Source organism: Pteropus vampyrus, unplaced genomic scaffold (assembly GCF_000151845.1).
Source record: "Pteropus vampyrus isolate Shadow unplaced genomic scaffold, Pvam_2.0 Scaffold178, whole genome shotgun sequence".
NCBI lineage: Eukaryota > Metazoa > Chordata > Mammalia > Chiroptera > Pteropodidae > Pteropus > Pteropus vampyrus.
Genome location: NW_011888959.1, coordinates 227,786 through 243,507, shown reverse-complemented (window position 1 = coordinate 243,507; position 15,722 = coordinate 227,786). Strand labels below are relative to the sequence as shown.

Here is a 15,722-nt window from a genome sequence, read left to right as displayed (position 1 = left end):
CTGGATTAAAATGCTCTGTGCTCCGATATTCAGTTTTTACAGTAACCGAGAGGAAATTTTTGTCCCCGTTTTATTGATAGCATTTCACAATTCAGAGCGGGCTGCGATGCTGCCACGGGGCACCAGTGGTAGAGCCGCGAGTAGTGTCCATGTTCGCAGACTCTTCCCCTTGCTTCATGTTCTAAACGCGTCTCTCGAGTCGAGTTAATTAATCTTCAGTCTTCTCTTCGTTTCAACTACTGTCCTGTTATTACAGTTCACGATTGCGTTAGTGCCTCCTGCTATTGTATTACCCGTTGGCATCTTTGAAGTCAGAATTTAATTTTAATGTTATCTTATTTTTTTCTAGACCTAGAAGAAAAGAGCAGAATAAAAAGTTAATAGATTTTTAAATACTGGTATTGCTTAAAATAAACTTGCAGTTTTAAAGTAAGCCCTGCGCATATTGGTTAAAACTTTAAACTTTAAAAACCAGTCTACAAGTATCATTTATATATTGCTGAAAGTTCAAAAGACACAGAAAAGTATAAAGAAACACTTGACTCATTAAGCCATTATCCAGAGTTAACTGTTAAATAGTTTGGGATGATTTTCCAATCCTTGTCCTTCCTCCATGCATATTTATGTAGGTGAGCTGAGGGTATTTCTGTATACGTGGGTGTGTACAGCAAATCCTCACTTGACGTCATCAGTAAGTTCTTAGAAACTGCGACTATAAGCAAAACAACATGTAACCAGTTGCATCCTGGGCTGACTGGTACAGACAAGAGTTAAGTTCCTACGGCATATTTCTGGTCACAAAGACACCACCAAACTTCTAAATGACCCCAAACACTTCTAATAGTAAACATTGAAATACACGTGAGCTCTACAGACATTGAGGAAAGATGAATAAAAACAAATAAGATCAGCTCACCCACCTCAGGTCAGGGTCACAGGTAGCTGGAGCCTGTCCCTGGCGGCTCAGGGCACAAGGTGGGACCACCCTAGACAGGACGCCCTTCCATCTCAGGGCCATGCACCGCCACCCACACTGGGACAATGCAGATGCGCCATTCACCTCGTGAGCACACTGCTGTGATGGGGGAGGGAAAATGCACAAGGCTGGGGAGACCGTGCTCCCTCCACGGACAGAGGCCCCGGCCGGGAGCCCATCTGCATTTTCTCCTCAGCGTTACAAGACGAGGTTATCTGAGGGCCTGCTGTACCTGTCTGCGTGTTGTCTTCCTGAACGTTGACCTTCCAGAACGTTTCCCACGTTGTGCGCATTTTTATAGTGTGTCACATGGATCTGTCCGTGTATCTAACCATTATTCTATTGAAAGCTTAGATAGTACCTACTGTGTTGCTTCTATAAAAGAAGGCTGAGCGAAGGACTGAACGAACCATAGAGCTTTGACCTCTTTTTGTTGTTTTTTGCTGTGTTTTTAGTGATTTCTTAGGCTAGATCCCTAGGGATGGAATGGTGGGCTGACAGGAATCGGCTTTCCTGCCCCAGTGTGAGTGTGGTTCCCTGCAGCAGGCGCCAGCGTGCGAGGCTCTGGAACCACACTCCATGACTCGTCTAGTTGTAGGCCTTGAAATGTAAGTACAGTGTTAATGCAGACGAGCTCACACGGTTGGATCTTTGCCATCTGTCATTTCCCCCAGTGTGTAGGTGAAAAAGAAGCTTTTCCACCTTTTCTGCTTGCCTCTTTTTGTTTTGAAAGCCCGTGGCAGTGCCGGTTGCCCAGCGCTGGTTCTGACTTCACGCAGACTTTGGGGTTTTGGAACGTGCGTGGGTTTCCAGCAGGTAGACAGCCCCGTGTCAGGACGCCTGTGGGCCCCTGGTTTCCCTGTAACTGCATGTTCACGTAATTATTTTGTGGTTATAATAACAAATGCTGTTGTAGTAAGTTCAAGCAATATAGAATGCATAATGTGGACCGTTAAAGCCTTATAGTCACTGCTTACGACATATATGCTTTCCGATATTTTTATGTATATTAATATGAAAAAGTTTTATCACAATCTGAGCTGTTCAGCAGTTTGCTCTTATCAGTATGTGTGGGACTTGGTTCTATCAGCACCTTTACAATTACCCAGTTTTTAACTAACAAACCTGGGCGTATCATAATTTAATCTTTTTTTTTTTTTTACAGCAAAATTTCCTGTTGGTCGATATTTGAAATCTTTCAGTTCTTCCTTTTTAAAAAAAAAAAAAGCTATAGTGAACATTCTTATTTCTTTAGGATAAACCCCTAGTTCCTAGGACAAGGAACAAAATACAATATTTATGTTTTTCTTTTTCTTTTTTTTAATAGAGTTAATTTTTAGAGCAATTTTAGGTTCACAGTTAAATTGAGCCAAAAGTGTAGAGATGTCCCATATACCCGCGTCCCCGACTGTGGACATCCCTCACAGACTGGCACATTAGTTACAGTCAGTGAACCTACACTGATAGGCCATTATCCCTCAGTGGCTGCAGTTGACATTAGGGTTCACTCTTGCGTTGTATATTCTCTAGGTTTTGACACATGTAAATGACACGTACCACCACCATAGTATCATACTGAATCTCAGTGCTCTCTGCCTGTGCGTCGCGCCCAGCCCCCTAACTCTTGGCCACCACTGATCTTTTTACTGTCTCCATAATTTTGCCTATTTCAGAATGTCATGTACTTGGCATTATACAGTCGTATAGTCTTTTTCAGATGGCTTTCTTGACTTAGTAGTAATGTACGTTTGAGGTTCCTCCATGTCTTTTCATGATTTGATAAGTCATTTTCTTTTTAGTGCTGAATAATTTTCCATTATCTGGATGGACCACCGTTTATGTGTTCTCCAAATGAAGGCATCTTGGTTGCTTCCAGGTTTTTGCAATTATGAGTAAAGCTGCAGTAAACATCTGTGTGCAGGTTTTTATGTGGACATAAGTTTTCAACTCCTTTGGATAAACACCAAGGAGCGGGCTTGCCGGATTGTGTGCTTAAAAGCACCTTTAGTTCTGTGAGAGACTTCAAAGCTGTCTTCCGAAGCGGCTGCACCACGTGCGTTCCCTCCAGCCGCGAATGACGGCCCCGCTGCCGCACAGCCTCGCCGGCGCGTGGCGGTGTCCGTGTTCTGGATTTTGGCTACTGATAGGTGCATGACTTATTTTCTTTTATACTAAAAAGGAATACATACACACTAAATAAAATAAAATAGCAAAAAATGTGCTCCATCTCCCAAGTTAACCGCTGTTACGTGAATTTCCTGGATGTCTGTTAGTCTCTGTAAACATAAACATATCTTTTTTAAATGGTCATATGTGGGTGTTTCATAGTTTAAGCATTTCTAAACACTGCTGCAGAGAACATCACTGAGTTGGGGTTGATAGATCAAATAGTACATACATTTTAAATTTTATAGATTTTTTTCCCATGTTTCATGTAAAGAGTTGTATGAGTGTGTGTGCCTATTTTCCAAAACTTCCCTAGCACTGTGTTCTTTCTTATAAAATTGTTTTAAAAATTATTTTTATTTGTGGCAAAATAAACAACATAAAATTTACCATCTTAACCGTTTTTCTTACATAAATATTTGTAACAGCCAAAAAGTGGAATCAACACAAATATCCCTCGACAGGTGAGCAGACAGATCGACTGCGGTATCCCAACATGGCGGAGCACCCCCTGGCAGCAAAAAGGAAGGGGCTGCTGGTGTGTGCCACAGCTTGGACGACGCTCAGTCCCAGGCCTGGTGACGCAGCCCGTCCCTGACGGTAGTATACCACGTGATTCCATTTGTATGGCATCCTTGGGAAGACAGACCACGGTCCACCTTGACCATTCTTAAGTGCGTGGCTCAGTGTTCTTAGGTTCGTGCTGCCGTGCAGCCAGCTTCCAGAGCCCTTCATCTCACAAAATGGAGACTCTCCCCGTTCAGCAGCTCTACGCTTTCCCCTCCCCCAGTGCCTGGCAGCCACCATGTCACTTTTTGACTCAATGATTTGACTACTCTAGGTATTTCGTTTAAGTTGAATCATACAGTATTTGAGGGGTTATGTTTGTGTGTGTGTGACTGGTTTATTTCACTTAGCATAATGCCCTCAAGTTTCATCCATGTTGTTAACATGTCACAATTTCCTTCATTTTTAAGACTGAAAAATATTCCATCATGTGGCTGTATACGGCATTTTGTCTACCATTCAGCTGTCAGTGGATACTTCGATGTTTTCCGCATTTCGGCTGTCGTGAATAGTGCTGCTGTGAGACCCTGCTTTCCGTTCTTTTGGGTATACGCCCAGAAGTGGAATTGCTGGATTCGGTAAATCCCAGTAACTTCACCCCTGGCTCATATATTTATTCTTCTGGTGAATCTTAGACTTGGTATCAAGTTCTCTCCAAAAGTATCTCAGCGTCATCTGAGTGTATTTAGTGAGAATTGGTTTCATTCATGTTTTGATTGCGCAGCTTAGTTGCCTGAAAGTGTCCCGTGCGTGAGCGATTCAGGAGCTTCGATTCTAGTGGAGAAAGGGGGAAATGAACATGTAAACAAATGATTTATATGTGTTTCCTCTAGATCAGCACTTGCTTTTCAAGTGTAAAAACCGAGCTCCGGAGAAGTCAAGTCAGACGCCTCAGGCCCCACTGCCAGGCAGAAGCCTGGCGAGGGCTCTGGCTCCAGTGTCGTGGTGACACGCGCCTGCCGTCATGTGCTGCTTCATCTGATGAACCGTGATTAACAACCTACAGCATCATTGATGTTACACTGCTCGCTGTGGGCCGGGTCGAAGTAAAACTTTAACAAGAAATACAACCTTTGGGATGTTCCTGGAAAATGTGCCTTGTAGAGACACATTTCATGTAGAGGAAATGTAAATAATTTCAAGTAGCATAGATGAGAACAGTAGGCTTTAAATAGTGTACAAAATGATTGTGGAAAACTGCTGGACGAGACAGTGACGTGGGCATCAGGAGGGAGTGAGGCTGAATCGTGTGGAATCTGGAGCGTGGGCCGATAGCGAGAGAAGCCACAAGTGTTCACTAGTTGGAGAAGCAGACAGTGGGTTCTAATACTGTTCTAGTATCGAGCGTCTCCTGTGTACTTTGTGCCCCGTTGCACCCCTCGGGGCCGTAGAAAGGGTGGCGTTTTCCTGGGTAGGAACCAAGGGAGTGTTGGAAGCAGTTGCCATTTGAGTGACGTGTTGAGGAATGAACGAGAGCGGGCTGCGCGAGGGCGCAGCGCATTCCACGCAGACGGGAGCGTAGTGTTCGCGTTCGACAGTGCGAGGGCGTAGAGCGGAAGCGCGGGCCTTATTTTGGAGACCTGCTTGGCTGTGACACGTGGTGTCCTGGGGGACTCGAGAAGCAATAAAACTTCTTAAAAGTTTGGGTTTTATGTAGAGAAGCCGTCGGAGGTTAGCAAAACGAAGTGGACATGTTAGTAACAGGAAGTCGCCAGAGGGTTTTTGACTAGGTAATCTCGTCGTCGACAGAAGTGTGTGTGGAACTGGGCCGGTCCTGGTTCCCGGTCTGGCTCACTTTCCTGTCTTAAGGGAAGACGTTTACCAGAGCAAGTGCAGTCAGAGGTACCAAAAAGGTGGCCTGCGAGAATTCTTAGAGGGGAGTTTGAGAAGAGAAGGAATACTCTAAAAGTGACTTTTTATTGTTTGATTCTTTTTAAGGTAGAGTTTGAAAGAGATGAAGTGGAGCTAGTGGGGAAGCCCGTGTTAGGGCCTCACCCCGCCCACGGGATCCGACCCTAAGCAGCAAACTTCCTGCACTCGATGGGGTCACCTTAGGCACAGAGGGAGATTAGCAAGGTGACTCGGCACCCGGAGGCAGACGGTCTCCCTCGGCATGCGTTACCTGTTTTATAGGTTATATAATCAATGCTTTTGCAGTTAGTTAAGTCTGATTGCGGTGTTTTATTTTGTAAAGATGAGAAACTGGTACAATGGTAAGCGCAGATCTCAGTGTTAAAATAGACAAAAGCGGAACTCATTAGCTGTGCCCAAGACAATCGAGCGGGATGATTTTTTAAGCTGGATGTCTATTAACTAAAGAACAAAATAACCTAACATGCTAGACATAGAGTTTCAAATTGTGTCAAAAGCAAAAGTTGTCGCTGCATGAGCACGTTAGACTTCAGTACACGTTTTCAGGATTGTGTGGTGTGTGACAGTTTCAAATCAGTGGTAAACGTCTAGACTTTCCTATAACGGCAGTCAGTGTCAGGAGTGTCTCTTCAGAGTGCCCCAGTGGCTTCCAGCCCACTGTCAATGGGGGCCGAGGGACCTGCCGGCGGCCATGAGGCCCTGTGCAGTTTGACCTCGCTCCGCCCTCCCGACCTCATCCGAAACCTGCTCCCTTTATCTGGGGTTCTCTTCCCGCGTGTCCACACGGCTCACTCATTCAGTTCCTCCTGGTTGCCACTTAAGTGTCACTACCAGAGAGGCCTTCGGGGACCTCACGGTACGGCAGAGACCAGCACGCGTTACCTCCTCATGGCCTTCATTCCACTGACCCGTGGCGCGTGCTCGGCGACTCTCCACTGTGCTGGGAGCCGGCGAGCCGCGAGCCGCGTCCGCTCAGCTCTCCCTCTATCCTCTGCTGGCATCTGTACCGTGCGTGAACTCGTCTGCTGAGTGAGAAAATGCTGGGGGTGTGGACGTTCCTGTAGGAAATTGGCAAATGCAGCCCTTGGGGCCGTTTGTTCTGCACCTGGGGTCGCTGGGACTCCTCTCCCGGTTCCTTCTTTGCCACTCACCTTGTGGTTACCATTCACTCACTCGGGAGATTCGTGAGGCCACGTATGTGCCGGGACCTAGAAGAACGCTAGAGTGACAGTCTGAGTCCCTCTCCAGTGTAGCTTACAGTCTAACTTCCAGTCTAACGCAGGGGTCCCCAATCCCTGGGCTGTGGGCCGGTACTGGCCGGTGGCCTGTTAGGACCTGGGCCGCACGGCAGGAAGTGAGCGGCAGGCCCGCGAGAGAAGCTTCAGCGGTATCTGCAGCGGCTCCCCAGCGCTGGTGTCACCTCCTCAGCTCCACCTCAGGTCATCAGACATTAGATTCTCACAGGAGCACCAGGTCCTGGTGCCACAAAGGTTGGGCACCGCTGGTCTAAAGTTGCCCTGTTTGATTGACAGGAGGGAGAGTGTACCTCGAATTCTCACCTGTTCTTTGACTAAGGCTAAGGATAGGATAAGCTAATATTGGCATTAGTTTTCAACTTTTTATACATATAAATGACTATCAAAGAAGCTCAAAGCTTGTGATTAAAATTATGTTTTTTTAGTGTGCGAAAATTATTTTTATCATTTTTATTCTCGTAAGTGCTTTACAAAACTTACTGGAAAAGACATAGAGCTAAATTTACACAGTAGCGGAAGCACTCCATTAAAATCAAGGATTACTTTACCCTTTAATCATATCAGTGAGTCTTATCTTCATCCTTTTAAACTTAAAAAATTTCATTTTGTTATCATAATTTATCCTTTTTTGTCCTCATAGACATTTGTTTCACTTTTCACTACCACAGCTATACTACCGGGAACATCTTTTGACCTGTTTCTTGATATCCATCGGGAATGTAGATATTCAGCTCTGAGAGATCAGTGCCAAATTATTTTCCAAAGTGGTCAAACTGGTGTATACTGCTACCAGTAAAATGCAGAGTTTATGTGCTCCACGTCCTCTCCAATAATTGATATTGTCGGACTTCTACATTTTAGACAATACAATATGTATAGCGTGTTTCATACCAAGGAATTTTGCTATTTTTGTTAGGTATGATAATGACATTCTGGTTCTGTAAAAAATATGCCCACATTTTTAAAAGATGCATATCGATATGTATATAGAGGTGAAGTAACTGAGATTTACTTTAAAATTCTTCAGTAGATACCAAGCACATTTTTAGCTCAGTTGTCTAGACTGGATGCAGACACCGGCTACTGCCTCAGTGTTAAGTGCGCCGCTTTGCGGCTGGGTAAGAACATGCGCACCTGCTGTTGGAAACATGAGCCGATTATTTAATACAATGACAGTGTCGTGATGTATGGTGTTCTCAAGGGCTCAGAAAAGAAATTACCTATATACATAGGCTTGTTTTTATCTTTAAAAATAGCTTAAAATTTCATCTCCAATGCATGGAGATGACCACTATTAACATTTTGCTTTCATGTTGTTTCTCTGTGCTCATGTGCACTGTGATTCTAAGCACAAATGAATCATACTGGATACAATAGTCTTTGAACTTTAATTTCCCTGTGATTAAAAATTAAACTGAGTTTTGGTCCTGACTAATATCCTGTCGTATAGCTTTATTTAACTATGTCCCTATTCTTGAACATCTATATTTTTTCAGTTTTTCTTTACTATAACACATGAGTAAGCAACACATGAGTCAGCAGAAATTTATAACGATCTTTTCCAGTAGAAAAGAAAGTCTTTCTTGATTCTGCGGATCACGTTTCCCAGTTAAGTGCATTCTTTTTTGCTGGCACTTAAGACAGTCGGGATTATTTGTGTAATTAATTAGCCAGACTTTGAGGTCTATGAAGGCAGAGACTGTTCTAATCATGGCTGTATAAGCAGTACTGGGCACACAGTAGGGCCAAAAGCGTTATTGAATCAGTGAGGAATAATTAATTGTAAAGCACATTAGTTGATTATAAAACATCACTCTTCTGCAACCACTTTGAAAGCTCAGATTTCTTTACTAGATAAAGACCTCCTCCCCTCCCAAGAAACAGGCGTTGAGAATGGTCGCACTGACAGTGGGAACCGTGCCGCCCGCACTGCGCCACCGTGCGGTGCAGCTTCCATTTTCAGAGCTAAAGAGAGCGAGGCCCCCAAAGGGGAAGTGACTTGTGAAAGTTTGCGGTGGGCAGAGCCTCGTCAGATCCTCGGGCACTTCCTGTGACCCTCCAGTGGCTCTGAGATCCCGTTTGAGATCCCTCTTTCCTGGGCCCTCGTGTATCGATGAGATGTATTGAGAGGAAGGTATAAGGAGCCACTAGGATTTGCAGGCTTTTAAATCCTTCTGTCTCCTTCCTCCCCTGCCCATAACCCCTCAGCAGGAGACGGACTTAAAATTGATAATTTAAAAAAGAACTTTAGTCACTGAAAGGAAAGTTTTTTTGAGTGACTGAAATTCACACTCACAAATTCAGAAACCTCAAAATGTATTTCTTCTTGTTTGTGTGGTTTTGATATTGTCATAATCTTTTTAACACCAGAACCTTCAAATTCGGTGTTCGTCGAGATGATGTTTAAAATGGGAAATGTGATGAGTGCTTTTTACCCATGGTCTCCACACGTTAATATTATGCTCTAATACATTGAGTTCCCAAACTGGCCTGTCATAAATATCTGGGAGCATTATAAAAACATCTTAGAGTACAGTTGGTTCTTGTCTTGATCTAGGTGTTTCCTTTTCTGAAAATTTACCAAGCCGTGCCCTCATATGTGAGCTTTTCTCTGTGCACGTCATATTATATAACAATAACTTACACATACACCCATGCACATGTATACACACAAACATGTGTACATGTTTACACACATGGACATACAAAACAGAGTGGAGCCCGAGAGCTAGTATTTTGAAGATGTCCATCAGCTGGTCTCCACCGGCCAGGGCCAGGAGCTGCAGAATTGGACCCTGCCTTCACGGACTGCAAGCCCTGGGGTGCTCTGTCTTGCTGGACTGATTCTGTGGTTCTGAGCCGCTCCTCTTACGGCTAGTTGCATCTCACGAGTGTTCATGAAGGAGTTAACTTTAATGGTACTTTACGCGTGTATGTTTCGACTCCTGCTGCTTTGCGAAGGGTCGAGCAGGATACCTTAACGAGCAGGATACCTTAACGGTAGCGTTCTTGTTTATAGGTGAGAAAATGGCTCTGGTCTGCCAGTTCCTGATGAAGCCAAGGTCCTTCCTGCCAGTCTGTTCGCAGGCTGTGGGTGAACAAAGTGTCAGCCTTTTTTTTCCCCCTCTCTCTTTTAATGTCAAGAAGATGTCGTCTTTACTTATTAGAAGAGGTTCAGACTGTTTTGAGCATGGTTCCTTTCTTCAGCTCATTGTACAAAGCAGAACATAGGTGAGAGCCACTGAAGTTATTTTGAGTAAACAGTTGCCCACTTAGGGACTCAGTCATCAAGTCAGTTGACTTGAAGTGAAAGAGACCAGGGGGATGGGGTGTCGTCTCGCCCAGGGGCTTCGGGCATTCTCCAGGAGAAAGAGAGCTGTTTTGATGAGTCACAACATGCAGGAGGTCCACCTGTGCCTTTCTGGACGAAGCACAGATGTGCGCGTCCTGGAGTAGAGGTGGGTGAAGGGATGCTCTGATCCTTTTAGTGGAAGATTCTTGAAATGCAGCGCACACCCAAAAATTAAACTTAACATTAAAATGTTTAAACAATGACTCCTACAGTGTTAGCCCTAGAAGACACTTTCAAGTCCTAACTGTCCCTTCTTGGACTGATGTGGAGACTGAGGCACAGGACGGAGGGGCAGAACTGATCTGAGGTCACGCAAACTGATGCTGGACGGGGGAGGGACACAGGTGCAGCTTGGGTGGGAATAGAAGCCAGAAGCTGACTTAAATGCGTGGCGTGGTAGGGTTCTCATATTTCTTATTTCCTCTTGATCAGATCGTCATCTATGAGACTGGGTTGGATTTTGTAGTATTTACGAGAGTGTCAGAGGGTGGGCGGAGCTTTTTCTGTAAACTGGGATTTTAACAAAACTACATTAAGAAATAGCATGTTCATAAAGAAAGTGCATTTTATTACTTAGTAGGAAGGACTGGTTCGTTTTCTTTTACTCTTGTAGAGTCTCTGGCTTGTCTTGTTTCTTGTGCCCTTTTTTCCCTGGATATTCAGAGGGATCATTGAAACGTTAAGTGTAACAATATCTGTGTCCACCAGGGGGCATAATTGCTCTACTCTCATAATTTCAGCTCGTTTTGATTGTTACAGTGATAACTCATTTCTCATTTTAATAATACAAGGAGAGCCCACGATATTTGTTTTTATATTCTCAGAGAAAGTTTGGCATGCTCAGTTTGAGTTACAAGAGAGAAATGAATTTCCTTTGCAGTACCTAATGCAGCTCCAAATGTTATGATAGTAAAATTTTAAAAGCTGTATTAAGGCTCTGGCTTTGTCCTCAGCCCACCTTATGGTGTCAGCCTCTTGCTCTGCATAGAATACGCAAGCTCACAGGGCGTTTTGACTATCAGCGCCTAGGGGGTGGGATGGGTGAGTTAAGGTTACTGTGGCAGTTTACATCTGCTTTCTTCCCCCTTTTTGCAGTTGAATTTAAGACTGTTATTAGAGGTATGAGGGCAGGTAGTTCATGGCATTGAGACGTGGAAACAGATGAAGCCTGGTACAAGCCAGCCGTTTACTTGTACTGTGTTTCCATCATTTCCTCCATCGGCCACAGTTCTGTTTTCTTAACTCGTCCAGCGTAGATAGTCTGTGCTGATTAGCCTTGCTCGGCTCTCTCTGTCATGCAGAACGTTCTCATCTGTCTCCTTAACTCGAGAGCGAGGGTAACGTATAGAGGCCCTGGAGTCACACACTCTGCGTTTATGTAAGTCCTTTTTCTGCTGCTTACCAGCCTTGTGACCCTGGCCAAATTATGTAACTTCTCTGACCCCTAGTTTCTTCATTTGTGAATGAGAGTGATGATATAATTATTGGAGGCTATTAAAACCATAATCCTTATAAAGCTTAGAACGCTGGCTGGCACATCATAAATTCTTACATGTTAAAGTACAGTTGTTACTTTATCAATATAACCGTTGAATCTTTAGAAACCTTTTCTTGATATATCATCATCGTTACTTACTGATAATTTTGCATCCCCATGCTATCCTACTTCTAGACTATTATTTTATATATTTATGTTTTTCTTCTGTTGCCTGTTTGGTTTCTGTTGTTTCAAGCTACTGCAGGAAATAAGTTCATTTTTCTTTTGTGTTTTGGCCTGCCATTTGCTCCGATGTTCTGTACACAGTAAGGGTAGCTCAATAAATGTTTGATTAGGCTTTAGGAATTTTGTAGATTTTCTTGATGAGTCTCACACTCTACCTTTAAGGTGGTGTTACCCTGAAAACACACTTACTCACCTGTGCTTTCCATAATGGTAAGTTCTCGTCAGAAGAAGCCAGCGCTCTGTACAGTCTAGATATTTCTTAAAGAATTGGTGATGCCTTCTTTATCCATGATGCATATCTTTATCCATCATAATTTAAGTGGACAGTTCTTGTTTCCATAAGAATTTTCAAGTTTTTAAAAATACTTCATTATGTGATGATTTAGATTGTTTTTGAAGCAGAGCACACTTGATTCGGTGACCGATTCTTCTGATTCTTCTGGCACCCAGATGGCTCCCTGGTGCTGTCCCCTGTGCACTGGGGAGGGCCTGTGGGCGCAGAGGCCCAGGCCTGGCCCGGGGAGATGTCCTGGCACTTCCTCAGGCAGCGGACTTTGCCCCTGGCCCTGACCGCAGCTCCCCTAGCGACACTCACTGCCTGCGCCGCTGCTCGCCCCCAGAGCAGACGACTCACCTTTCGTCTGTCAGAGGCCGCGTCAGGATCGCTGTTGCCGGAGATGCGTTCGGGGTCCGGGCTTTTGTTATCTGTGTTTCTAAGCCATTTGTTCCAAGTGGTTTGTGTTCCTCTTGCTTTCTCGTTTCTTCCTTACCCGCCACCCTAAGCGTCTGGTCACCCTTTGTTTTTCATGAGGGCTATTCGGAGTGGATTTTATTTTCTTAGGTCGAAAGCTCATTTTAGCTTAAGGGAATCACGTGGGAGGTTTTGGACAAGGCACACTTTCCATTTTCACCATGTCCCATCAGCAGCTCCTGGCATGCTCTGTCAAGGAGCAAGGTAGGTGCTGGGGAAGCATCAGAGGTTCCAGAAAGTGTGACCGCTGGCCAGGTCCCTCTGATTGTTAAAGGGAATAAGCGCTCAGGACTATGCAGCGAAGGACGAGGCAAGGCCTGTCACCAGCATTATTTGTACAGATGGCAGTATTCATTGTGAATTGACCGTAGTCCAGAACATTCCGTGAGGAGTAGGGGTGTCGCTTTCACAGTTAGTTGATAACCCGGCCCTCCTGGGCAGAGCTCCTTCCTGGACTGTCCAGGGGCTGCGGAAGGGAAGGCAGCCTGAGAGGTACCGCCGTGCCTGTGCCCCTCATTCAGACGGGGCCGCGGTTTTCTTACCCACCCCCCACTCACCTCGCGTGCTGCCGTTATGCGGCTGGAAAAGAACCCGAAGTGTCGAATTGTGCATCCCGCAGCACCCCAGCACCCCAGCATCGCTCGGCAAGTGTTTGTCTATCTGTGTGGGACATGGGGACAATGAAAAGAGTGAAAGGTGGTGTTTTTGATAGTGTCACAAGTTGCCAGGTTCCCCGTACAGTCACCTACTTCATCACACCTTCCAGGTGCCTGCCTGGTGGACATTCCAGGTGACATGGAAGTAGCTGTGATAGTGTCTCGTTTGCTTTAGGGTTGAGTCTTCAGCATGGTCTCGAGGAAAATCTAAAAGCCGTGTGGTTTTAAAGGCGGCCTTAGCCAGCACGCCTGGCCGCGTGCGTCGTGGTAAATATCACAGTGGCCTCGGCCACCACTGTCAGGATCCACGGCTGCAGCGTCTCCAGCGCCAGCCAGTGTTTATGTTACACAGGAGAGCAAATGACAACCGTACATTCAAAGAATGCTTTTGTTTCTCTGAAATTTTCAGCTAAATCTTTTAGCTAATTCTGGTTGTTGACATCAGGGACAGCTTAATAGCCTCTGTTACTGATGCAGCAGCGCAGCTAGCGCAGAGGCCACCTGCCCGAGCCGCGGGCAGGACAGGCTCCCGGGGCAGCACGCGCTCAGCCCTCACATTTGCCTAGAGAGCACGAGACCAGCTGGTGGCCGTGTACGTGGCACACGCTCCGACTTGGTTCGGGCAGATAACTGTATCAGGAGAGCTGTGGCCTCGCAGATCTGAGACTGCGTAGCAGACATGTGGGATTCATGCACTGTTCCCTCCTCACCCGGCGTCGAGAAAAGACACCTGTGAAGCAGACCTGCTCCGGGGTCGACCCTCGAGTCACTGTCGGTCCCTCTCCCCCTGCGGCATTCTAGACCCGAACATTCCCACTACCCAGTTTTGATCATCTGAACCGAAGTCGTCATCCCCCCACCGCCCCCATGTGCTGCCATTGCTGTCTAGGTCCCCTCCAGGCCGAGTGCCACCCGTCCAACAGAGCTCTGGCCAGGTGTGCGGAACCACCTGTTCGTGCAGCCTCGCCTCACGGTAGTTTTTTTTCTTTTTTTTTTAAGACCCTTAGAGCAATTTTCCCATATTTGGCACAGTCTACCCTATTGTGAAGTAAAAAGCAAGGGACACACTTTGGAGTAACGTCCTTCCCGGTTTTTAAAATCACCAGTTTCAGCTTTTGTGACACACCAAAGTCATTTGGTTTGGCATTTGCCGACTCTCGGGTAAACTGGAATTTTACTACATTCTGAGCAAAGTAACCAGTCGGTTTGTAAGTACCTTAAATGTTAAAAAAGGAAATAGAAAACGAATGAGTGCCTCAATATGGAAGTTAATATTGAGTTGCACTGTATGTAGTTACTATTCGAATTAAGTTGCCTTTTTTTATCAGTGGAAAATCTTTTCCCCCTAGTATTAGAATATATGCTAATAAAAGTGAAATATTTTTTCAAATTGGTTTCTTTTTCCTAACTTGGTTGTCAGTTTTACCACAATTAGGAACGATGGTTGTGGCGTGATCGAATAGCGGACTGACACTTAGAAGCCCTGACTTTTATTAGGTGTCTGCTGTGACCTGTCTGTGTAGCTGGGCACACGAACCTCTCGGAGCCCGTTTTCAGCCCTGTGAAGCGTAAGATCTGGGGGAGAGAGGCACCAGGGGCTAGTGCGAATAACTGTTTCATCTAATTTTATGCTATTTGACTTTTTTTTTTTTTTTTTAGTTCGTGTTATTCTGTACTTTTTATAAAGAAAAATCATCCATGAATATAAAGAAGTGCTGTCCATTAACAGTAACTCATTTTTCTGGAAAGAAGACTAGAAAATGTAGAGTGGGAATAGATTCATCTTTGGGGGTGACAGCTTCTGGGGATTGAGTCAGTTTTCCTGGGTGTTTCCTTAGTGCTTGGAAGCTGGCACTTACCATCTTGTGTTGAGTTTGAAAGCAAATACCAGACATTGGTTCATGTAATTTATCTCTTAGATTTTTTAAACATAACAATAGGTTGTTTGTTCTTCAGCCTCGGCTGAGACTAAAAACGAACCTCAGTTTAATATTTTTTACTTCTAAATATTTTTCAGAGCACCAATGAAATACTTGTGTATTATAGAAAATTTAAGTAGAACCAAGTTTTTTAAAAAAAAAATGATGATCTCGCCATCCAGAGATAAGTACTGTTTATTTGAGTATATTTTCAGCCATTTCTCTGTGAGACGTGTGTTTGTAAGATCCACAGTGGGATCGTATTATCCGATTCTGTTTTGTGACCGTCTGCTTCCTAATGTTTATCTGGTGCCTGGCGGCCTGAAGCACGCTCACGCCGCCCACGAGTCCAGCGCTCACAGACTGCGCTCTGCCCGCGGTTGTTCACTGGCCTCTTGTCTTGTTTTTCAGTGGACGAATACATTGCCATTGCCAAAGAGAAGCATGGGTACAATATGGAACAGGTAAGGACGTGGCTTTCTTT

The 15,722-nt window shown here is 44.9% G+C and overlaps 1 protein-coding gene across 4 annotated transcripts in view; it reads left to right on the top strand.

Moving 5' to 3' along the window:
• RCOR1 (REST corepressor 1) overlaps window positions 1–15,722 on the top strand; it is a 105,721-nt gene that overhangs the window by 71,133 nt on the left and 18,866 nt on the right. For 3 of the 4 annotated variants that reach the window (XM_023537104.1, XM_023537102.1, XM_023537103.1), the window contains one exon: window positions 15,650–15,702. In XM_023537104.1, coding sequence (XP_023392872.1) covers window positions 15,650–15,702 — 53 coding nt within the window. Of the gene's footprint in view, window positions 1–6,077; window positions 6,084–15,649; window positions 15,703–15,722 lie in introns of those variants that run through there. The other variant, XM_023537105.1, reaches the window with a different exon arrangement.